Raw genomic sequence first — 26,974 nt, 5'->3', positions numbered from 1 at the left:
AAGTGGAAGCTCTTGTTCAGGAGCAGGTTAGGAAGATTATTAGAGATGAGTGGCCTTTCAATCTCTGACATTTATTGAACTATTTGCTGCTTAAATTTGTGAACAATTAGCTGTTTCTGGCCATCTTGTGCTTTGGAACCCTTTAATTTTAAGGGTGTTGAGTCTTTTAGTAGTGTTTAAGCTGTTGAGATGTTGATTTGAATGTTCTACTGCCAGACCCCTTACCTGAAGTGGTTTAAACTGTATCCAAGTCCATATGGGTAATGACTATCGAATTGTCATAATTATATGAGTAGTTAAGATATGACACTGTGGAAACTGCTCAGTAGTACCAGGCAACTCGTTTATTAGACTGTAATAATGGAATATGTTTCAGGATGTGATCTGGATTGTCAGCTGTGAAGATAGGTGTGAGTTTTATCGCTTACTTGAAAGATATTATCTGGGGGATTAAATAGCTTCCTGGAATCAGACAAAAGAACGAGGGCTTGCTGCCAGAACCCGGGTTTGGAAACATCTACAAGATGATGACATAATATTTTATAGTTGTTGGCTTGGCAATCTGCAGACAAAACACTGCTTAGTCACTGGATTGTTTGGGATGCATGGTGGTATGTTCTTTAAAACGGGTGTGTGTCTGAATGACCGGTCTAGAAAAAAGCCCTTTACTGGTTTGATTTATTTTTTTGGACACAGAATACAACACACACTTCAGAGATCTGAAGGATTGTCTCACCTTGTCACACCTTGTAATTAAAGCCACTCAAGGCAAGAGGAGTCCCTCTGATCTCTCAACCTCTTAGAGATCAATACGGAGACAGATTCAAGCCCAAATGAGCAAGTAATCCAAGCCTCTTTTTAGGATTTATATTTAGCGATCAAGAGATTTGAGATGAACAATTGAACCCTAGCATATGATAGCAAGTCAGGATTACTGAATTATTATTTATACTTTATTATTATTCATTCATTCATTCATTCATTCATTCATTCATTTTCTACCACTTATCCGAACTTCTCGGGTCACGGGGAGCCTGTGCCTATCTCAGGCGTCATCGGGTATCGAGCCAGGATACACCCTGGACGGAGTGCCAACCCATCACAGGGCACACACACTCTCATTCACTCACACACACACACACACACACTACGGACAATTTTCCAGAGATGCCAATCAACCTACCATGCATGTCTTTGGACCAGGGGAGGAAACCGGAGTACCCGGAGGAAACCCCCGAGGCACGGGGAGAACATGCAAACTCAACACACACAAGGCGGAGGCGGGAATCGAACCCCCGACCCTGGAGGTGTGAGGCAAACCTGCTAACCACTAAGCCACCTTGTCCCCCCTTATTATTATTGCAACTATTCATTTTTCAGTTCAATTCAGAAAATTCAAGTAACAAGCCTCACCATTTACTCTCCCATGGCTCTTAGCTTCCAAACACATGTTTTAATTGAAGGTTCCACCAGAAAAACAACTGAAGGAGGATTAAATGTTAGGATCGATCCAAGAAATTTACAGCCAAACAGCATGACCAATTTCCATAAAATTAAGAATATCAATCTAGATTTCGCATAAAAGCTATAGGAGGAGACATATACTCAGAGACGTAGACCCTGAGGTTAAAGCTATTGTTCTGACTTCCTGACAGATATATGAAAGCTTTGTAGGACTATCATATCATGCATAGAATTGGCTTGACATGTGGACTGCAGGTGTTTTAAACGCTGAAAAAAAAAAAAAAAAAATTCCACAAACTTTCTGAGCCAGTAAAAGTCAAACAGGATAAACTCTGGTGCTCTGGTGTGCTTTATTATATATAAACACTACTTACTGTACCCTGTTTTTAGCTGAAATCATGTCCTTTATAGAGACAAAGTTGTCAAAGCCGGTTCACCGCTTCTAGGGATTCCGAGGTGTTTGGCTAAAGAGACGTCGTGTGTATTTGTGTGTTGTGTGTCTGTGTGTGTGTGTGTCGGCTTGGGAGCACTGAGACGATTCTCAATTAGCTCGGTTCCAGAAAACATCTGTGGTGCTTTTAAGGAAGAGGAAAAAAAAAAGAGAAGAGTCTTAACGTTTCTGCTCAGTGGTGTTTACAGTTTAGGGGTTTGGCAGAGGAAAGCTTCAAAGGCACTCGGCTTTAATTAATAGCGATGACGTGAGTTTTCATCTATGATGGTTGTTTTCTAAAGTATAGTTTGTATGTGGTATTTGAGGGTGAAAACTGTTGCTGCACAACTTGTTTTTGTCACAACTTGACGTTGTGGAAGTGTTCGCGGAAGCTGTGTGTATAAAATTTAAGGTAGAAATCAAAACGCTAGGTTTGTGTTCTTGCTAGCATGATTAGCTTACAGGTTACAGTTCTCCAGAATGTGCAACAGCAGGTTGTGGGGTCAGCACCGGTTTCGGTACACAATGACTGCTTGTCATGTTGGTTTGAAATGTGTTGCACTCGTGTGAGGATAAGGTCACTCAGACCTGGGGGTCAGTGTTTATCCGTGAAACGAAAAGTTTGTTTAAAGTGATGGGGGTAGAAAACGAGGGCTGTAGGAGGTGGTGATGGGGAATGGCTCTGAGTCTTGATTTCTCTAACCGGCTATTCGTCTGTCCTCGTTTTTGCTGTCAGGTTTTTCAGGTCCGCTCTTGTTTTCTTGGTGAACGTAGCCTGAGACGAAACTTTAATCCATGCTGTTTTACACTAGGCGACGGTTCTGCTCCTGAAATTACTGACAGATCTTGTCAGTGGGATCCTAGAGCCTGGTGGGATGTGTGCTTGATCTGCATGCCAAAGGAAGGAGTGGTTCCAAAAAAAAAAAAAAAATGCACTTTTTTTTTTTATGTAGCTGTGTTCGCCAGTCTGGAGTCTTTAGTTTTACCCTTTAATGCATTTGGTGGGCTTTTAAACTTCAGACTTCAGACAAAAGTAGGATTCAAATCTAAAACACATTCTTCCCAAAGCTTTCATTACACATCGGGAACCGAGCGCTGAAACTTCTACATTTAATCTTACTGATTATTTGTTACTCACGTGCATCGTCTTCCTCGTTATTTTGTAAGTTGTTTTAATGTTGTATTTGCGAAATAGTTCAAAGCATCAAGGTAGATAAAGCTTTAATTTATAAATCTCTTTTCGTGTTTGCCTCACACCTCCAGGGTCGGGGGGTCCAAAGACATGCATGGTAGGTTGATTGGCATCTCTGGAAAATTGTCCGTAGTGTGTGAGTGTGTGTGTGAGTGAATGAGAGTGTGTGTGCCCTGTGATGGGTTGGCACTCCGTCCAGGGTGTATCCTGCCTCGATGCCCGATGACGCCTGAGATAGGCACAGGCTCCCCGTGACCCGAGAAGTTCGGATAAGCGGTAGAAGATAAATGAATGAATGAATGAATGAATGAATGAATAGCGTTGTTAAAAACACTTATAAAAAATATTTAAATTGCATTCAGAAACAGTTAATACAGAGTGTTGATAATAAACTTTTCTGCTTTGTTTGTGTTGCAAAAAACATTTAAGGAGAGTCTCGTGTCACTCAGCACGGCTGCCAGGTTCCTGATGAAAACAGTGAAATATCTGTAAGATTTTATTCGTCTTTTTGCACGACCGCAGTATGTTTACGGTGTTCACTGGTGCCTGGTGACGTTAATGAGTCAAATGTAACCCAAACCCAGAGCGTATTTATAACCTTTACAGCATTGTTATAAAAAAATGGATTTGTCTGTAATCCAAAAAAAAAAAACCCAATTTTGATCAATTTTGATCAGCATCATTAATCCCATCTTTGTAATTCATGCTAATCTCATTCATTTCCACATTTGCAGACACATCGGCAGCGCGGCGTGTAACGGTACGCACTCAGGTGGAATGAGTAGAATTTCTTCGATGTTTCATCACTTTTACGATGTTCGTTTTATTTTCTTCCTCAGCAATCAGCTAAAGTGGTTTTGAAAAGTTTTCCCTTCAGCAAATCCACCAACGTAATTAATGTTAAGCCTACTAAAGAATTTTGGTTTTTTTTTCTTTCTTCTTTTTTTTTTCTTTCATAAAATATTACTCAAGCGAACGAGAGACGAACGTTCCACGAAAAACGTCCCCGTTAAACTGTGGCCTTTAATAGATTCACTGATTTTTTCTTTTACTTGCCTCTTAAACCAACACATATTTGGATCGGTGAGGTAGATTGGGTGTCAGGCGAGGTCTAGGAAACACAGCGCTCTCTGTTCAGCTCCGGAGAACAGGGGCACCGTCTGTCCTTTCTTCTCCAGTGCACTTCTGTGAAGTGCATGCTGGGAAATATGGAGGAAATACCTGGTCAGCGTTCTGAAGCATTTTTGCCCCTCCTCTTAATTCAAACACTCCTCAGTGTTTTCTCACGACTGACACGTAGGCCTTTTGCCCTTGCTTGAGGTATGCAGTGTGCTATATTTTCCTGCACCTCTCCACCCTTGGCCACCTAAAAAAAGACCCAGCGATTGAAATAGATTATAATTTGAGCGTTATATAGTGAGGCACTGAATCCCTCAAACCAACAGAGGATGAACGATGGGCTTTCATCACACTTCCATAAACCCTCAGCCACGAGACCCAACGATTCATCTGAGGCTAACGCTGTCTTTCAGACGCACTGATTTTATCCACCATTACCCTCTAACACACACATACACACACCGCTCTGGTGCAATGACTTTATCTTCTCTTGCTCCAGCTCGGAGCTCAGAGCTTTTTTCCTTCTGTAGAATCCGGAGGGTCAAAAGTTCAGGACCCCTCGCTGAGAGGAAGGATTACACCGAATTCGTCGACACACAGGAAGTCCGTCTGATCCCAGATTACTTCTGTAATGCTAATGTTGCTGAACAACAAATTAATTTAACCATAACACACAATTTTTTGGTTAAAGAGGAAAAAATCTGATGAAAATCAATAATAAGAATAAATAATTCGGTTTAAAGCAAAATAGACAATTCCAGTCAAAATAAAGAAGAAGCCACATATACATTACAGCACAGTGGAATTCTTTTCTTCACATACCCCAACTGAGGAGGTTGGGGTCAGAGTGCAGGGGCAGCTATGATACAGCACCCCTGGAGCAGGAAGGGTTGAGGGCCTTGAGCCCCGATCCACTGATCAACAACCCAGAGCCTTAACCAGTTGATAATAATTATATAGTTGCCCCAAATAGCAAAAGATGTTAGAACAAGAGCTAATAAAAAGTTCTTCATTTAAGTCTGGAAGTATTGACTGAAAAACTCGACACAATAAACACGATTACATGAACGTTTAATGGGTATATCAGTGTAAACAGAGCTTTAATCTGGATATGAAAAGTTTTCCAGAAATCTTAACATTTTATGGGGAATTTAAGACACACCCCAGCTGACCGAAGTCTGGAGTTGGGTTAAAGCGCTTCAGGAGATCAGTAAGATCTGCTGTGTTCTTCAGCCATTTGCTTTCTATGATACATTTTTAAACATTCTTAAATGTTACAGTTCTGATGACCTCTGAAAAAGACACAATGCTAATATATCAATTTAGCCCAGAAAATGTTCTTAAAATACTTAAAATTTATTTTATTTGGTGCTGAACACATGACTTCATTCTGGTGAACAATATTTCCAAATCTTAAAAACATTCATTCATTCATCTTCTACCGCTTATCTGAACTTCTCGGGTCACGGGGAGCCTGTGCCTATCTCAGGCGTCATCGGGCATCGAGGCAGGATACACCCTGGACGAGTGCCAACCCATCACAGGGCACACACACACACACACACAATTTTCCAGAGATGCCAATCAACCTACCATGCATGTCTTTGGACCGGGGGAGGAAACCGGAGTACCCGGAGGAAACCCCCGAGGCACGGGGAGAACATGCAAACTCCGCACACACAAGGCGGAGGTGGGAATCGAACCCCCAACCCTGGAGGTGTGAGGCGAACGTGCTAACCACTAAGCCACCGTGTCCCCCATCCTAAAAACAATAATTCCAGTAGTATATAGTGGAATATTCCAAGTGTCATAAACGCCACGTTTCTTGTCTAACTGCTCCTCTGAATCAATTTATTTTAGCCAGTTTGTAGTCAGACGCTTATTATTTGTCCCTAGCTAGCTACATTTTATTAGCCATTAAACATTATATATTAGCACTCCACATCCGCAGGAACAATTCGTGTTTTGTTGTTATTTTTAGCAATCAGTCTTTTCCCGTGAACAGTACATAGGGTTTTACAGCGCTCTTCCTCCTCTCCATCTCTTCTCCTCCCTCCTTCCTATAAAACTTCACCACTCCCTTACATTAAACACTCAGAGCAGGGTCTTGTCTCAGGTTCAGGCCGAACTGGTCTGGACTTGTAGATCTCTGCACCGCTTTCTCGCAAAAAAGAACTTCCAGATTAAAAACTGAAGCTCTGTACGATTGATGACATCATCATCATCATCATCATCATCATCATCATCATCATCATCATCGTCATCATTCATGCAACCAGACAGAGTTTGTGCTGTTTGTCTGGACTCTGATTCATTTCTAGTTAAAAATATACATGAGGTTTTGGAACCTCTTGAAACGAGACGCTCTGATTGGCTGTGGTTTGACCTGCCAGAAATGAAAGAAATCTAAATGATCTCTTTAAAAAAAAGAGCGATCTGTTTCTTCTCACCGTACAGCGACGATCTGAGGAACCACAGCACATTTGCGAGTATTGTGCGAACATGTCAGGTTCTTATAATAGCCTATAGCCTGTTTTATTTGCTGTATAGCCTCACAGTTACACAGTGTGTGTGTGTGTGTAAAGTGTGTGTAGGAGGAACAGTGGACTCCGTGTGGCCCGAGGCAGTGGAAAGACAAACCTCATCACCGCTTTTCACAAAGATTGACGCCTAGCGGCTGTTGTTCAGCGAGAGCTCTGTGATTACAGGGTTTAGTCTGGTGTGAATGAATAAAAGAAAAGAAAAGAATTTAATAAAGTGAAACGCTACGTTATTTCTTCTTTCTGAAACTCGTATAGACACGCTGTTGTCTCCTCGCATGCATCGTGCTCTTGTTCCTATAAGAAAAGTTCCTAATTTATTGCTAGTTTAGAAATAAACTAATGCTAACATTGCTAACAGTGAGTTCATCCACTGGCTAATCTGTAAAGCTAGCATTGTAACATGAGATTTCGGTACTTTGTCCAGGGTAAATCTAGAAAAACGTATAACTTACTTGACTTCCTGTTTCAGAAAGTAATCAGTCAACATGTGGAATAATGTCTTAGCTAAGAGAGATTTTACAGATACATTAAAGAATCAAACTAGAGCTAATATTGATAATTCATGAATCCAACAAGTGCTAAGTAATATCGCTACCTACTCCTGGTAACATGGCTAATACAAATCTTAGCATCGATAATCGGTAATGCTAACCATGCTAATCCTAAAGCTGGCAGTAAGTGAATCTAACATTTACATTGCTAATGAGTGAATCAGATTTATGTTAACATTGCTAACATGCTAGCTAATCAGTCTAGCTTGCAGTCTAGCTTGCATGCTAGCTTGCAGACATGTCTACCATTGTGACTCAGAGACATCCACATGTCACTCGGAGATTCACCCACTTAACCAACTCATAGACAATTCTACCTGTGTCGGCCAGACATGCCCACCCGTGTCACTCAGTGACATTTCCTCCTCTGTCACTCAGGGACATGCCCACCTGTATCACTCAGAGGCGTGTCTTCATGTATCACTCAAAGACGTGTCTTTCTGTGTCATTCAGAGACACGTCCTCCTATGTCACTCAGAGTCACGTCTTCCTGTATCACTCAGAGACGTGTCTTCCTATGTCACTCAAAGACACACCCTCCCATGTCACACAGAGACACGTTTTCCTGTGTAAGACATGCCCACATGTGCCACTCGGAGACTTGCCCACTTGCCCAACTCATAGACAATCACACTTGGGTCACACAGACCCATGCCCACGTCCAACTCGTTTTCTGACACACTCCCAGCTGTGTCACTCAAAGGTACTCCTACCTGTCTCACTCGAAGACATGCCCACTTATCCAACTCACAGACACACCCACCCGTGCCACTAAGAGACACACCCACTTGTTCACTCATAATGCTCAACTGATTACAGTACGAGACACATTCTTAGACACATCCTCTAGTCTCACTCACAGACACACCCACCTGAACTCCGTCTACTAACAGAACCACCTTTAATGTATTTTAAGGATCAAATTTCACTCTAAAATTCACCTCCTTCATTCTGTGACTTTATTTTTTTCACACTGGCATACTTTTCATTTTTGGAACAGTCTGATGGGCTCGAACATGTGTAAGTGATTTACGAGTAGTGAACCGTACGGCGTGTGGAAGCGATGCTCCTGTGAGTGTGTTCGGGGGATGGGTACGTTTCTGAGAGTGCCATTTTGAAGCTGTCGAGGTCATTCAGAGTTTTTCTCTGTAGTTTGTGCCATCAAACTCACAACACTGTTAATATAAACTCAGCAGGGTGGTGAGGAGCCGGAGCAGAAAATCTGGAGCGGGGTTGTTCGCTAAAACGTGACCTGGAGCTGCAATCACTTAACACAGAAAATGTGCTTCATGTTCTCTCAAACACAAATGTTCATGAGGTCATATGAAGTCTCCTTAGTTTTAAAGTAAAGATGCTAAGTAAGGGACAAGTTAGCTTCACACAAACTGGATTGGTCTGGTTACAACAATTGTAGCATAGCTAAGTATAGTTCTGTTGGCCATATGGAAGGGAAGAAAGAGGTGAGGGAGTTTGAGAAAGCGTAAATGAGGGCAAAAAACTCAGAGAGACAGAATAAGAGATTGCTTGTGGTGTTCCACAGATACCAGCGGTGAATGAAGGAGCAGGCCATGACATGCCCTGTGTGTATGTGTCTGTGTGTGTGTGTGTGTGTGTGTGTGTGTGTGTGTTTGTAATGTTTTCGACAGACTTTCTTTCTTCTTCAGAAATCTTCAACAATTAGCTTACATTAGCCAAGTGAAATTAGCCTTGAATCATTTATGAAAGTTTTATCCAAAATTCTGACTAGCATTGTCATAAAATTGACTTTGATATTATTTTATAAATACCATCAGCATAGCTCCTGTGGTTTAGCTAGTGTTAGAAGAGAATATTAAAATATGACATTAACTGTGCAAATTAGAAATATTTAAAAATATTATTTGAATAACGGTAGATAAAGACTGTCAGGTCAGCTATTGTTAGGGTTAGCTAGTATTAGCTAGTGCTAATATTTTAGCTAGTATTATAAGTGCAAGCAATTATAACCAATCCTCTCACTTATATAATAATAATAATAATAATAATAATAATAATAATAATAATAATAATAATAATAATAACTAGAATGTACATTTCCTGAAGAAAATGGGAATGGTGCTTGCACATGGCAAATCTCGGAGGCTAGTGCAGATGAGCATGTGATGTCATCTGAATACTCTTGTGGAAGTTCCCCTCGTTGTGCTGAGTGTTTTGATATGTCACATGTCCATGTTGTGCTAAATTTTGATTTTCACTTGACATCATGTGACATCACGTGACGTCACATGATGTGACCAGAATACATGTGAGGCAGTTCCCCTCATTGCGCTGAGTGTTTTGATATGTCACATGTCCATGTTGTGCAATTTTTTAATTTTCACGTGAAATCACGTGTCGTCACGTGACTTCATCAAATTACACGTGAGGGAGTTCCTCTCATTGTTCTGAGTGTTTTGATATGTCACATGTCTATGTTGTAAAAAGTTTTTTCATTTTGCATATTTTGGGGGCGGGGCTGCGGCACAATCGAAAGGCCAGTCGCAACCGAAAGGCCAGTTTGGTGTAGAGAGTTCAAAAGCTTGCCAAGTTATAAACATCTAAAGTTTATAATGGGAGTCTATGGGAAAATAGGCCACTTTGAGACCCGGTACCGGAAGTACCGGTACCTGGATCGCTTATAAAAGTAATAGCACACCTCTCCTCAATGAGCCGGTCAATTTGTCACCTCATTCATGGGTCTAGGACAAAAGCTACAGGACAAGTTATGCGCTCTTTTGTACGGAAGAGTATGTACAATAGTTGCTTTGCAAGCACCATTAATAATAATAATAATAATAATAATAATAATAATAATAATAATAATAATCCTGTTAGCTAACTAGCTACTTTTATGATTGCAGATTCTAAACATTTCTTAATGTAAACTTGAATCCTCTCAAAAACCCTGACAGATTAGCTTTTGTTAGCTTGCTACCATTACACATTCAGATTATTAGCATGTACGAATGTAACCCAGCTAAGGTTAAAAATTATGTATTAAATTGAAAGACTACCTTTTAATAACCTGGTGTAACTGCTCTATATAGTAAGTGTATGGTAAAGGGGGCTACATGGATATGATTTAGAAATGAATTCATAAATCCTGCAGGCTAGCCAGTGTTAGCAAGCTAACAAACAAAACCTGTGGAAATATATCCACTTATGTGAACGTCATTCGTTTCTTTACTTAGAAGGTTGTTTCCTTAGAAAAATATGCACTCTGATATGTACTGTGTGTGTGTGTGTGTGTGTGTGTGTGTGTGTGTGTGTGTGTGTGTGCGTGCTTGTGTGTGCGTGCTTGTGTGTGTGTATGTATCATACCTGGTTATCATCTGGTCTACTTCAGGTGTTCCTCTGTCCTGATGGGACATGTTTAATTTCAGCCCCTATAAACCATAGAGCAGTAATTTACCGGGTCTCGTTTTCCGTGAGCGTCTGACAGAAATGTGTAATACTGCCTAACTGTATGCTTATCCAATATGATTTACGGTGTTGATGACTGTCATCTCGTCACCACAGTATCTTTATAGGATTCCTTCCTGCTACATAGTTTATATCACGTGTTATTAAATGTATGAAATTAAACATCCATCTCTGTCCCTCTGTCTCTGCCAGGGCGATATCCAGCAGCTGCTCATCGTTGCCGACCCTAAAGCGGCTTATGATTACTGTGAACACTACATGCCCGACTGTGACACGCCCCATAAACACACACTGCAAGCTCAGGAACCGGAAGGAGAGGTCAGTATCCACATAACATGAAGGACCTAGGACCTATTAGGACCTTTTGAAAGATTTCTAGCATTATCTTACAGGGTTGTGCTAATGTATTGATGTTTCGCTTGTGATAATCAAATTGTCATTTATTGTATGATTCGGAGTTAAGAGGGATGTCGAAATACTTAACTGACCTTGTCTTAAATTTTTATATATATTATAAGATGAACTTTAATTCTAAACTAGTGCTCCTTAAGTTGGGTAACCATGACAACAATCATAAACTAGGTGTTGTATAGGCAACATAACATCCCAGTGTCAGGAAACGTCATCGTGCTTTAGTGTTAGGATGCGTTGGGTGCGATACGTTCGTTATACCACAGGTATATTGATGGTTGTCATGGTTACCCAGCATAAGGAGTGCTGGTTAATTTTGACCGCTCACTTGTCTGTGGAAACGTCATAAGCATATTCAATTATAACATTATAAAAATACATTTCCGTGTGTGTTGATTGTTGTACCACAGCTACATCGGTCATTGACATAGTTACCCAGAAAGGGGCACACATTTAGACCTGTGCATATCTGTGCATAAGTGTGTTCAGTTTATTTTCAGTGTTACCCGTTGGTCAATCAGTAGCGTTCTACGGCTGTGGTAAATTGTACAATTATTATATTGTGTTCCACTATTTGATTTAAGGACTATAAATTTCTCCTAAAGAGCCTTCAGTTTCGAATGAGCCTTCTGCTTAAGAATAAACACTCCTGTCTGGTCGTGTAGAGTCATGTTCTTGAATGGCTCACGTTTTTTTTCCCCTTAGGATGATGTACATCATAATGTACTGGAGCACAAAGAGAAAGCTCCTCTGTTGTCGAACTTTTCTGGCAGCGATCTCTCTCTTTCTGACGGTTTTATTCCGCTAATGCGTTCTGCAGATTCTCAGCTATATTGATATCTTGGGAGGAGGTTATGACACGTGCCGTATAAACGCAGCCAGAAACAGCTGCAATTACGGTGTTTTATTATGTGAGTGTGAAAAAGCCAGTTTCCTTAGTCATAAATTTACATGCTGTGTTAAAGGTTTATTATACTGAATGCTGCTGTCTTTAGGGGGTTATATACATTTACGTTGACTGTTTATTTAAGGATTAATGTGCAGTGGTTCTTTCTGTTGGTAAACAGAGCTCATGTGGTACTCATATAGATCAGAATGTACAGTTTCATCCTCAGTGATGTTCCAGTAACAAAGTGTTAGATGTACAAGCCTTTATATTTGACACATCTACATTACAGCACATTGAAATTCTTCCTTCTCATATCCCAAATTTGGAGGGTCGGGTCAACGACCCAGAGCCTTAACCGCTTGAGCAACCCCTGCTCTAAAACTATTAAACTTTTAACAGATGAAGAAATGTTGATTTGAGATCTTGAGAATGATACAAGAACAGGAATAAGCAGCATCCATCCATCCATCCATCCATCCATCCATTCTTACTGGATGACTTAGCCTTTACCAATCCTTGCTCTTATTGTGGGGTCTTGGATTATCTAGAGCTTTCTGTGCATGATTAGTTGCCCTAGGTTTCAAAAGTTTTTTTTTAAGCTGAGTTGTCTTTTAGATGAGATAACACCCTACTGGGCATAACTGGGTCTTGCTATCTTTTGATAGACCAAATCTCCTTTGTGACATTCTACAGTATGATTTGGTGACTAGGTTGTGCAGGTTTGGGCATTAGTTGTGCCTGGCTAATCTTAGCTATGCCTTGAGATTAGCTGTACATTAGTTAGGCTTACATCATCATGATTAAGATCTGGCTTGGATCTGGTAGGCCTGAATGATGTCAAGGCCTTTCCTTTTTTTGCTAGTTTTGTTCTGGATAATGATTGAATCTTGTTTGGCTTTGCTTTTGGACTTTATAGACATATATAATGGCTAGGTTCTGTTGGGCTTAGTTGTGTCAGGCTAACATTGGCTAGGTCTTACTGGGCTTGCCTGGACCTGCCAAGCCTTGGCTGAGCCTTTCTGGAATTGCCTGGACCAGGTTATTCTTTGTTATCCGTTGCTGGGCTTGTTTAGGTATTAGCTAAGGCTTGCTTTGACGTTTTAGACCTTGGACCTACCTAGATGTCTCTATACCGTAAACAAGCCAGTTTTAACAGCAGGGAAGTAGCTTCATGAGCTCCTGCACAGCTGAAAGGGGACGAAAGTGTATGTGCATGATGGACTAAGGTCATTAGGTGAACATTAGTTGGCCTTAACTTTATACAACTTCCCACGATGGGATAGAAGAGTGACAATGGGTCAGAACTAATAAATACACCTCTCGTATCTAACATCTTCTTTAGACAGAGAAAACTAGTTGACTGTCTGCTCTTTTAAAGCATAATACATATGTTCAAGCTTACATTCATTGATTATTGTATATCATAATAAATGAATGCATGCTTTTCCTGTATGCTTCTGTATAAACCAACCTTTAAATGACTGATGCTATTGCTGACCTACTCATTTAATCCAAACTATTATAGATGCTATACGGTATACACACTGTAAACTGCATAGCACGAGAAACTTGTGCTCTTTTCTAATTTAATTACAATACCATCAGTCCAACCATCTGATCTGTTTCACAGAATCAGGTGAGAAATTTTACAAACGTTTTTATAATGTGTTTTTATTTATTTATTTTTTAAATATTTTTTATTAAGTAGATTCAGGCATTAAGACAATCACGATTCTTCAAGGCATTGGATATACACACTCATACCCCTTTTCCACCAGAAAGAACCGAGTGCTGGTTCAGAGCTAGTGCTGTCGCTGGCTCAAATTTGGTTCCACTGGTGAACCTTCTAAGAACCGGTTTGCCTTTTCATGGGCTAGAGAGCATCACAGAGCCGAGTGTGACGTCACTGTATACGTGTCACGTTACACAGCGACGTTAGCGCAGCAGCGGCAAACACAAACACAACAACAACAATGGCGGATGTTACTTTACTGTTAATGCTCATTGGCTTTGTGAATCTACATTAACATCCAAACGCGGCAAATAAAACGTGTACGTGCGGCTCCGTGTAATCTGTATAAACGGAGGTTGTAATCGATAAAGTACATAATATTATTTTATCATTAACACAGAAAAAAATTAGCCTTAGCATGTAGCTACCTACTATCATGTGTGCTGATAAGTGATCATATCGCGGTAAAGTAAAAGTGTATTAAACATTAGCATACTTAAGGTACATTATCTAATGCGCTAACAGTAGCCCCGCCCACAGCCCCTGACACAAGCAGATATTAAGTCTAGACCAGCAACGTTTTGGTGCTACTTAAGAACCACTTTTCCTGTTTCAGAGCCGGTGCTTTGGGTGTCGAAAAATTAAAAAGAACTGGTTTTAAATTAGGCTCCGAACCAGCACTCGAACTGCCTCGGTGGGAAAGGGGCATCAGCCATTATATCACCCAGCTCTACTTTGAAGTTCTTAAAGAAAGCATTATCTCATTGGGTGGAAGAATGCATTTGGATTTATCTCACAACCATGACACCACTGGGCCACAGTTAAATTCAGATGATGCTTTCAGAAATAACAATGAATTCATTATAAACATTCATTTCAGAACAGTGAAATGTTTCTGCTAACAATATGTAACCCCCAGCTGGGTTTGTTACATCAGAAGAAGTGTTTTGCATATTTTAGACTTTCTACTAACCTTCTCCTGAACTCATTTCCTCCATCTGTCCAGTATGCAACTGCAGTAGATTACGGAGAGTCGTATGATTACTACGACGCAGGGATTGCCACCGACACGCCACATGAATTTTCTGAGTCTCAGGTAAAAAAGCTAAAAAACAAAGTGGTGCATGACTGCGATTGTCAGTGTGATGTCTGGTTGTCATGGGAATTCTCTTGTCCTTGTCTCGAGTGTTATTTGTTAATGTCTTTACATTTTTCAGGCTACTATCCATTCTATGTCCACCTGAGGAAACAAACGCCTCTCTCTCTGTCACTCTCTCTCTCTCACTCTCTCTCTCGCTCTTTCTTGTGTCGTGTCTCGCTTGCTTGCTTGTTTCCTGATGTTTTGATGTGTTGTGTCTTTTGTTCCTGTGTCACCATCACCCTGCCTCCAGCGAGTGAAGCGTAGTGTCTCCAAATCCAAGAGGACCACAAAGTCCACTAAGTCCAAACCCAAGCCAACGTATATGTACGAGCCACCACCAAGGAAGCCCGGTCCAAGGGTAAAAGATAAAAAAAAACGAACTGTAGTCCAACTAAGATGGCATGGAGATCTCTCCTCTCCTCCCTTCTCCTTCTTTTTTTCTGTTGAGGGAGATCTCCGATGCCCGTCCTCTACTCCGAGCAGAAAAGCAGGCAGTTCTAGAGGCCTATCGATCACCCTGTAGTGTGCATGTCTATTAATCTTTTCTTTCTTATTCTTCCTTCTCCTTCTCTTTCACTCTGATACCCGCTTCAGCTAAACAACTTAGACGGCGAGTTCTATACTGAAACTGAACTTGACTACGGGACTGTAGATGCTTCTCAGACTCAGTATCCTGATCCCACTCCTGGACCCGATGAGGTAAATCTTTTACTTCTTCTCATTGTTTTGTTTTTTTTTTTAATTCAAAAGAATGACACAGGCTTTAGAAAGTGGATTAGTCCTCGGAAACTAACGGGTCTGAAGCCTAGGAACTGGAAAATAAACTGGTATGAATAAACTGGCAAAAAACAGAGACGATTCCAAACAATTGCTCTGTGTTTTTTTCTTTCCTGGTTGATCAAAAGCAATCCATTTGGATGGCCATGTATATAACATGCTCTTCATCTCGGTGGATTGCCTCTGCTTTGTGTCTCGCTTTCTGACGTCTGAACCGTTACGGCTCCAGACATCTCATAATACCTAACACAACTACGAAAGTGGCAAATATTATGCAGGACTGCAGCGTTCATTGTTAAGGATGGAAACTAGCCATGCTAACTTTATTCCTCAGGTGCTATGAAAATGTATTTTAGGACAAATTTAGACATGTTGTTTACACAGTTGTCCAGTCTTACAAGCAGTATTTATCTACAGCTAATAACTCGGTCGGAAATTCCAACTCGGCTCAGAATTCCGTCTAAGGAAGTGTCTTCAGCCTCAAGCTCAAGTCAACATGGCCGCTCACATGAGCAACTGACAAGAAAACATAACTTCACTACTGTAATAAGTTTATGGTAACACCTATAGGCATATACATCATAAATTCTCTCAGGTTAGCTAGCTAGCTTGTTGCGATTAATACAATAAACATTTTCATGGACACAACCGTGTTTTTGTCCACTCGAGTTTAGAATTCTGAGGTAAGTCAAACGCAGTAGTGCTAGCTAGGTTAGCTAAAAGCCTACTAGTTGGTTCCACTGGCGAACCTTCTAAGAACCGGTTTGCCTTTCCATCAGTTAGAGAGCCGTCACAGAGCCGAGTCTGACGTCACTGTATACGTGTCACGTTACACAGCAACGTTAGGGCAGCAGCGACAAACACAAACACAACAACAACAATGGTGGATGTTGCTTTACTGTTAATGCTCATTGGCTTTGTGAACCTACATTAGCATCCAAACGCGGCGAATAAATTTAGACATGTTGTTTACACAGTTTCCCAGTCTTACAAGCAGTGTTTATCTACAGCTAATAACTCGGTCGTGTGGTAACACCTATAGGCATATACATCATAAATTCTCTCAGGTTAGCTAGCTAGCTTGTTGCGATTAATACAATAAACATTTTCATGGACACAACCGTGTTTTTGTCCACTCGAGTTTAGAATTCTGAGGTAAGTCAAATGCAGTAGTGCTAGCTAGGTTAGCTGATAGCCTTGTGTTAGCCTTGAGGCAGTGACTTGATGAAGAAACAATAGTTTTGTTTTAGTTAGCAAGCAAAGCTGAAAATCATTACATACAGATATAAAATCCTTGGGACTTTCATAAGAAATAAACCAAATGCAAAATTCATTTGTTTTATTTTTTAGTTGATATTTTATATTAATGTTTGTAATCTTTAGGCTGCTAACAAATTTCACACACAGTTCACTGCTTTGCCTCAGACCTGCATCTTAGGCTTCGTTTATTTCTGTCTTTTCTCACATTTAATCCCTCAGTATCGTTATTTTTCATGTGAAAAAGGCAGGAATTTGCAGAAGTCTGTCCGTGGCAATAGAAAGCAGCAGAACTCTAACTCTAATGAAGTATGATGCTCTGTATATAATAGAGCTGACACCGTTTTTTTTGTCCCTAAGTAAAAAATATATGTGTGATGAATTTCTATCTCCTGGGACAGTAACAGTGTCAGCTCTCGCTTTCAAACATCAATTTGCTGTAATCGATTCATGTAAATTCATGCAAAGTTGATGTGTGACTCTGTAGTACAACATGAATACAGGAGTCTTCACTGCTTAACTAACCGTTATTTTTATATCGCTCGTCTCCCTTCCCCTTTATGTCCCTCCTCTCTCTTTATCCCACTCTTTGTCTTCTATGATTTTATTCCTTTCATCTGTACTTCCCTCTTATTCCCTCACATCTTCTTTCCTTTCCTTTCATTCCTTCACTTTCTCTTTTCCCTAATTCCTTCACTTCCTTGTTCTGCCCGCTTCATTCCACCTCCTATTTCCTCTTCACTTAATTTCACTTCCTTTTGCCTCCCACTTTTTCTTCCTCTCTTTGGCCTTCTCCTACTCTTTCCATTCCTATCTTTCTATCTATCTTCCTGTTTCCTCCTCTCCTCTCCCCTACCCTCTTTACCCTCCTGTCTCATCTCCTTCCCTTACCCTCTTTTTCTCCCCCTGCTGCTGCATTGCTTGGCAATAATAAGGCTGTGGAAGAGGGGATTGTGGTTGATTCAGTCACCGATCTGCCCGACACTGCGGTGGATCCCACAATCGCCCCCGAGCACAACGAGCCCAGCGCTACAGCAGGAGCGGACGCGTACGACTTTAAGGAGTACGACCTTAAGGAGTACGACGTGGGCGAGCTTGACAAATCTCACTATGACTTTGGTGCCTATGATGAGTTTGGCAATGCCGGCCCAAACCCCGAACCCAATTATGAGGACGAGTTTGGGCCTGCTGTGCCTGCTGAAACTGGCAGAGAAGAAGCACAAGTCAATACAGACGTAAGTATTACGACGTGCGGCCAAACGTGATGTGTGCTTGTGTGTGGGTAGGTTGCACCTTGCTTGGTCTAACAAGACTCTTGGCATGACGTATCCATCACTATCATGCTGATGTAAGTTCACAACTTTAAGGAGTTGAATTTAGCGGGAGCTAGCCACCCTAGCATGACCTTTAATAAATACGGTATAGAAAATGTAAATGTATGCTGTGTTTCTCTGACCGTTGTTTGTCGTCTAACGCTACAAGGCTAATGCAACATGGAATAATATGGGATGCTTATAACTGCTAGTTTAGCATGCATCAGTAAATCATCACATACTCAGCTGAATAATATTTAGTCTCCGACTTCTCACTTTAGGCCACGCCCACTACACTGTCTAAACTGTACAGAATACATTGTTACAGGTGGTGCTGGATCTGTGGCATACAGATCCCACTGAGACATGCTAAACTGGTAGCTACACGTTAAATGACCTGTTAGCGACACTAGTCTTGTAGAAAGTATCTACGATCGAAACATGTCAAGGCTGAAAACTTTGAAAGATGCTGCTCTGTTTATTTCTGTTATTTATTTTTCACACACACACACACACACACACACACACACACACACACACACACACACACACACACACACACACACACACACACACACACACACACACACTCTGCATGAAGCTGTGTTCAGTCCCTGCTCCACAGACTGAGCTCATACCCAATGGCCTTTCAGAACTCTGACTGTCCTATTAGCCTGAAGGCACAGTAAGAGAGCTAACATGCAACTGCACACACACACACACACACACACACACACACACACACACACACACACACACACATGCTATTAAACACCCTTCAGCTCACATACGCCTCTCTCATTAATTTCTGAGTCCACTTGATAGACCTATTTAAAATATAAATATTGATATACATTATGATTGTTGAAATGATATTTTTAAATAGCTTTAAAATAATAAATAATATTAAACTCTAATTTTGTATTTTGTTATTTTGCACTTTGGAACTTTTCCCCATCTCATATTGATTGATTAACCTACAGTAGAGTGAAATTCTTCACAGATCCCAACATGTTAAGAAGCTGGGGTTAGAGCACAGGGGCAGCCATGATGCATGTGCCCCTGGGGCACTTTAGACTTAAAGGCCTTCTGATTCGTAGATTAGAACCTTAACTACCCTGAATGACTTGAGAACCAATGCATTAGTGAGATGAGGCACTCGTATCACTGATGCTTTTATTGAACATGTGAATAAACACAGCTGTGAAAAGAGATGAGAGGAGAGGAGAAGAGAAGTGAGGAGAAGAGAAGAGAAGAGAAGGGAAGAGAGGAGATGAGAAGAGGAGAAGAGAAATTGAGAGAAGTGAAGAGAAGAGAGGAGAAGAGAGGAGAAGAGAAGGGAAGAGGAGATGAGAAGAGAAGAGAGGAGATGAGAAGAGAAGGGAAGAGAGGAGATGAGAAGAGAATAGAAGAGAAATTAAGAGAAGTGAAGAGAAGAGAAGAGAAGAGAAATTAAGAGAAGAGAAGAGAGGAGATGAGAATAGAGGAGATGAAAAGAGAATAGAGGAGAAGGGAAGAGAGGAGATGAGAAGAGAATAGAAGAGAAATTAAGAGAAGTGAAGAGAAGAGAAGAGAAATTAAGAGAAGAGAAGAGAGGAGATGAGAATAGAGGAGATGAAAAGAGAATAGAGGAGAAGAGAAGTGAAGAGAAGAGAAGAGAAGAGAAAAAAAGAAGTGTAGAGAAGAGAAGAGAAGAGAAGAGAAGAGAAGAGAAGAGAAGAGAAGAGACCAATTAAGGAATAAACTTTCAACACACACATCAGGGGTGTACAAACTTTTGGCTGTACAGTTTAACTTAAAACAGAGTGAAGTTTTTTGTAACTGTAAAGTCAGAATAATGATCAAGGGTGCACAAACTTTTGGTCATATAGTATAATAGTATAATTTAAAGATTAGAAGTACTTTAATATTAATAAGCTTTATTAAGACCTGATGCCTTCAGCCAATCAGAGCACACCGTTTAGCATATATTTGAATATGTACAGAAATAATGTCACAGTTATACAAGCGCGAGTCGCTCGCGGACATTAAACACACGTGTGTCATTTCTCTCACATTTGTGTCTTGCATGTCTGACCTGGTTTGACCTTTGACCTGTCTCTAAAGCTACTCTTGCACGGTTTGGCGTATAAAGTCTTCGCTTACATTTTTTCAGACAATAAATCAGACATTAAAGCTCTTCAGGATGTGAAGCTAGACCATTCCTCCTATATACCACAGCAAAATGGCGTAGATTTTACACGTCTAGTTTTGTTCACAAGAGAAGTCTAGCGGTCGTTCCTTCCTTCAGCAGTTTCCGACCAATCAGAGGTCAGAATCCAGCAGCGCCATGGTGATCGCAAATCGGATCTAAAATGCTTTTGTCTTCTTGCATGTGCATGCGACTGAATCTATCTATCTACAGCTCGCTCTTCCTCTTATGACCGCACACGCTCTGATGTTGACCTTTGACCTGGTCTCTGTCTTCAGAATGGAGGCGGTACAGCTTTTCTGGGACAGAAAGGAGAGAAAGGAGAACCAGCTGTCATCGAGCCGGTAAGTCAGGAGACGGAGCTCCTGCTTTTCACCTGAAGGTGGTGTTACGAGCTACGATGTTTATCTGGTCAATAAATCTAGCATGTGAGTGTAGTTGTAGTACTTTTGCTAAATAACCAGCTAGCTAATGACGCTATTAAATATCCAGTATATATATATATATATATATATATATAGTTAGGTAGCGTCTAGCATTATCCCGGTGGTTTATCGTTGACGCAGCTAGCATAAGATAAATAGCTTGGTGAATATGTTCAGGAGGTGTTGTTGTGTTGGATAAACGTGACCCACACAACAGAGCTACACATTCATGCTATAAATTTGGTTACACAAGTTCAGTTTTTTGCTCAGATCAAATCTATCGTGACACATCTTCTCATTCATTCATTCATTCATTCATTCATTCATCTTCTACCGCTTATCCGAACTTCTCGGGTCACGGGGAGCCTGTGCCTATCTCAGGCGTCATCGGGCATCGAGGCAGGATACACCCTGGACGGAGTGCCAACCCATCACAGGGCACACACACACTCTCATTCACTCACACACACACACACACTACGGACAATTTTCCAGAGATGCCAATCAACCTACCATGCATGTCTTTGGACCGGGGGAGGAAACCGGAGTACCCGGAGGAAACCCCCGAGGCACGGGGAGAACATGCAAACTCCACACACACAAGGCGGAGGCGGGAATCGAACCCCCAACCCTGGAGGTGTGAGGCGAACGTGTTAACCACTAAGCCACAGTGCCCCCCCCCCTCACATTCATAACAATATATTTTGTTTTTGTAGATTTCATCCAGTTTTTGCTGCCCTTTGTTTTGTTTTTTTTGTCATTCTAACAACCCTGAATATCGATACTGACGGCGATATCGCGTTTGCGATCTCCGATCCGATCGTCGTCCGTTATTTCATACGTACAAAATTAGCTGAAAAGATTTGATTAGATTTTCATGTCCATCCAGAAAAGATCAGATCAGACAGATCAGATTTAACACTTCAAGCTATTAACGTGAACGTAACTGTGTGCGGATGCCATCGGTGAGGTCCTGGTCAATCACTACACTCGTACTTCATTATAAGAGGAAGTAGAAGCAGGTGTAAACACAGTATTCTGAAAATAAACCAACATTTAAATGTTTCTTCTAGACTGTGGGATGTGAGGTCTCAGGGATTTGTTATTTATTCATTTCTGTTTGTTTGGTCATTTAAGGGAATGCTGGTAGAAGGTCCTCCAGGTCCGTCTGGTCCTGTTGTAAGTACCTTTTGTATTTTTTTGTTCTGTTATTTAATAGCTGTAAATAATAATCTGGCAACCCAATGCACACACACACACACACACACACACACACACACACACACACACACACACACACACACACACACACACACACACACACACACTCACACATTATCTTTCTGTTTGTAATTATTTATATGACATTACTGAGGTCCCTCAAATTGTAACTTTTTATTCAATCCCATTTCCACACACTTCCAGTAAAATGTCTGCCTTTGTTATGACTTTTCAGGGACTTCCAGGCCCCTCTGGTCTACAAGGTGCCCCTGGACCAGCCGGAGATCCTGGTGACAGGGTGAGCGTTTTGTTTCTGTCGGCATCCAACGTGCAGAATGCAGAATGCTTGTTGAAGGAAGGGGATTTTTCTCAGCACACATTCGGGGACTGTAAAGGCTTATGGCGTTGTGTTTTCATGCCAATATCTTATGTGATGATTTTTTTAAAGCTTTTTGAGTAAATGACAGGAAATAGACTAGTCTGTGTCGAGTTACAAAAATGGCAGATAGAGAAGGTAGATAATTTGTTCAGTCATTTTGTCTCTATGAAAGCTTGACTATGAAATATTTCTCAAATCTGGTTCTAAACCTTTTCTGGACAATTTGTGATGAAAACCAAGGCGGTTTGGCGCTTTAGCCTTCGGCACAGAGACACTGATTAAATTCTCCTGTTAGTGTGAAATTGATTGTCACAGTAGATCTGGGAAGGAACTTTCTCACTCTGGATAGCACACTGCTGTTAGCTTTGGGATGTTGGCTTTGCTACTAAGCTCTAAATTAACAGTACATGCACAGTTAATGGCTATAATACTGCAGAATGTTGTTCAGAGAGCCAAAAGGAACACAGAGCTTCACACACACTCACCATCACACACCAACACACCACCAGTGACCATCACAGATCAACACACATCATCACACACCACCAGTGACTTTCACACACCAACACACATCATCACACACCAGCAGTGAACATCGTTCACCAACACACACCATCACACACCAACACACATCATCACACACCAGCAGTGACCTTCACACACCAACACACATCATCACACACCAGCAGTGACCTTCACACACCAACACACATCATCACACACCAGCAGTGACCATCACAGATCAACACACATCATCACACACCAGCAGTGAACATCGTTCACCAACACACACCATCACACACCAACACACATCATCACACACCAGCAGTGACCTTCACACACCAACACACATCATCACACACCACCAGTGACCTTCACACACCAACACACATCATCACACACCAGCAGTGAACATCGTTCACCAACACACACCATCACACACCAACACACATCATCACACACCAGCAGTGACCTTCACACACCAACACACATCATCACACACCACCAGTGACCTTCACACACCAACACACATCACACGCAAGCAGTGAACATCATTCACCAACACACACCATCACACACCAACACACATCATCACACACCAGCAGTGACCTTCACACACCAACACACATCATCACACACCAGCCGTGACCTTCACACACCAACACACATCATCACACACCAGCAGTGACCATCACAGATCAACACACATCATCACACACCAGCAGTGAACATCATTCACCAACACACACCATCACACTACAACACACATCATCACACGCCAGCAGTGACCTTCACACTACAACACACATCATCACACGCCAGCAGTGACCTTCACACACCAACACACATCATCACACACCAACGAACATAATCACATGCCAACACACACCAGCAGTGACCTTCACACACCAACACACATCATCACACACCAACGAACATAATCACATGCCAACACACACCAGCACACATCAACACACATCATCACACATCAGCAGTGAACATCATTCACCAACACACATCATCACACTCCAACACACATCATCACACGCCAACACACATCATCACACTCCAACACACATCATCACACTCCAACACACATCATCACACGCCAACACACATCATCACACTCCAACACACATCATCACACACCAACACACATCATCACACTCCAACACACATCATCACACGCCAACACACATCATCACACTCCAACACACATCATCACACACCAACACACATCATCACACACCAACACACATCATCACACTCCAACACACATCATCACACACCAACACACATCATCACACACCAACACACATCATCACACGCCAACACACATCATCACACGCCAACACACATCATCACACGCCAACACACATCATCACACGCCAACACACATCATCACACTCCAACACACATCATCACACTCCAACACACATCATCACACGCCAACACACATCATCACACTCCAACACACATCATCACACTCCAACACACATCATCACACACCAACACACATCATCACACGCCAACATACATCATCACACGCCAACACACATCATCACACGCCAACACACATCATCACACTCCAACACACATCATCACACTCCAACACACATCATCACACGCCATCACACATCATCACACTCCAACACACATCATCACACGCCAACAGTGAACATCATTCACCAACACACACCAGCACACATCAACACACATCATCACACACCAGCAGTGAACATCATTCACCAACACACACCAGCACACATCAACACACATCATCACACACCAGCAGTGAACATCATTCACCAACACACACCAGCACACATCAACACACATCATCACACATCAGCAGTGAACATCATTCACCGACACACACATCATCACATGCCAACACACATCATCACACACCAGCAGTGAACATCACACACTGACAGTGAACATGACACACATCAACACACATCATCACACACCATCACACACAAACAGTAACTATCACACACCACAACGGATCATCACACACCACCAATTATTTTTTGTAAGAACACTGTAGAAACTGCATCTCTCCATCTTTACTTTGGTATTTGATGTATAAACGCATGCTGTGGTGTAGATTTAACATGGCCGAGTCCTCTGGGCCTCTTTTAAAGGATGTGAGTTAATAACGTGCCAGAAGAACTTGTTTCCTCTGTTTATTTAACAATCGCTGCTTAACTGCAGGGAGGGAAACAGTGGAGCTTTTCAAGTTAGAGCAGTAGACCTCTGGGAGAAGGTAAAAACTCAGGCGTTTGTGTGAACTAAAACACACACCGAGAAGAAGAAAACTGTTTAACTGTTTAAGGAAGCACTCAAAGTGTGTGTGTGTGTGTGTGTGTGTGTGTGTGTGTGTGTGTGTGTGTGTGTGTGTGTGTGTGTGTGTGTGTGTGTGTGTGGCGCTGAACAGTGGACTGAGTCGGAGCAGAATATTTAGTCCCAGTCGCTTTTTAACAATTTCTACGATGGCCACATGCATAATAATCTACTAGTGCATTCATAGCATGTTATAATGTATTTATAAGCCACTTTAAATGTTTCCTATTCACATCGGCTTTTGAAGGTACGCTCACAGTGCTTATAATGCCTTAGGAACAGTGCACAGAATGCATTATAGCTTTTGTAGCATGTTGTTACCCATAAGAAATAAACCTGACTGCAGTATATGAAGCATTATGACATGTTATAAATACATTCATAACATTCTTTATGTTTTTGCTTGTTGTGACAATGAAAACTCTGAAAATGCATTATATTTAATAACAGTGGTTATTATACATTATGTCTTATACTTTATGGTTAACAGAATGAATTACAAGTTAACTGTTTTTATGGTTTATGAAGCATTATGACATGTTATTAATACATTAATACATTCCTAGCATTATAATGTATATAAAAGGAATACTGTTTATGGTGACCATAAAAGTGGCATTGAAGGTTGCCTGTAATTAAGCATACAATGAAACATGGGTTGTCCTGGATGTTATAATGCTTTATAATGCATCATGTAAAGAATTCATAATGCATCATAAAGCTTGTTATAAAGTTTTGTACATCTTCATGGATATAATGTAGATTTATATTCTAGTGTCAATGCAGAATACAGAACAGTGTGTATAGTGTGGAATTTTTGTGTTATGAATGTGTTCATAGTTCAGAGTTATGACCTTCATAGAGTGTTAGAGTGTTGATTTTCCTCTTTCTTTCCTTCAGGGTCCTCCAGGTCGAGCCGGGCTTCCCGGAGCTGACGGAGTTCCTGGTCCTCCCGGTACCATGCTGATGCTGCCGGTAAAATCCCCGTATTAGTGTTTAGATCTCATGTAGTGACTTAGTGTGTCAGTGAGTTATAGAGCCAAAAGAATGTTTTAAAGCAATTATAATGAAGTAATCTATCTATCTATCTATCTATCTATCTATCTATCTATCTATCTATCTATCTATCTATCTATCTATCTATCTATCTATCTATCTATCTATCTATCTATCTATTTGTTTGTTTGTTTGTTTGTTTGTTTATTTATTTCACAAATTCAAATTTAACATATGAACACTGTGCAATGTGTGTGTGTGTGTGTGTGTGTGTGTGTGTGTGTGTGTGTGTGTGTGTGTGTGTGTGTGTGTGTGCATGTGTGTGTGCTTGTGTGTGTGTGTGTGTGTGTGTGTGTGTGTGTGTGTGTGTGTGTGTGTGTGTGTTGCAGTTCCGTTTCGGTGGTGATGGTGAGAAAGGGCCAGTGGTCTCAGCTCAGGAGGCTCAGGCTCAGGCGATCCTATCCCAGGCCAGAGTAAGTGCACTTTTTATGTGGAGCTTTTTACAGCTCCTGCTGAATGAGGATCTGTGTGTAAAGTTTATGGCCCTGGTTGAGAAGCGAGGGGGCAGGTTTGGTGGCAGGGGTAGTTTTAGGGGGAGGGGTTGAGAGCTGGTGGGGTTTTCTGAAGGTCTGCGATTCCCTAAAAGAGGAAA

At 41.3% G+C, this 26,974-nt stretch overlaps 1 protein-coding gene across 1 annotated transcript in view; it reads left to right on the top strand.

Annotated features, from left to right (window-relative positions):
* The window catches only part of col11a1a (collagen, type XI, alpha 1a), a 102,027-nt gene that overhangs the window by 14,169 nt on the left and 60,884 nt on the right, over nucleotides 1-26,974 (top strand). The window contains exons 5-13 of the mRNA XM_047811671.1: nucleotides 10,933-11,058; nucleotides 14,779-14,868; nucleotides 15,508-15,612; nucleotides 17,883-18,182; nucleotides 20,730-20,795; nucleotides 22,014-22,055; nucleotides 22,333-22,395; nucleotides 26,227-26,301; nucleotides 26,712-26,795. Of these exons, the coding sequence (XP_047667627.1) occupies nucleotides 10,933-11,058; nucleotides 14,779-14,868; nucleotides 15,508-15,612; nucleotides 17,883-18,182; nucleotides 20,730-20,795; nucleotides 22,014-22,055; nucleotides 22,333-22,395; nucleotides 26,227-26,301; nucleotides 26,712-26,795 (951 nt within the window). The remainder of the gene's footprint in view (nucleotides 1-10,932; nucleotides 11,059-14,778; nucleotides 14,869-15,507; nucleotides 15,613-17,882; nucleotides 18,183-20,729; nucleotides 20,796-22,013; nucleotides 22,056-22,332; nucleotides 22,396-26,226; nucleotides 26,302-26,711; nucleotides 26,796-26,974) is intronic.

This window comes from Tachysurus fulvidraco, chromosome 3 (assembly GCF_022655615.1).
Source record: "Tachysurus fulvidraco isolate hzauxx_2018 chromosome 3, HZAU_PFXX_2.0, whole genome shotgun sequence".
NCBI classification, from domain to species: Eukaryota; Metazoa; Chordata; class Actinopteri; order Siluriformes; family Bagridae; genus Tachysurus; species Tachysurus fulvidraco.
The sequence above is the reverse complement of the archived record's forward strand: the minus strand, read 5'-3'. Positions and strand labels throughout refer to the sequence as shown.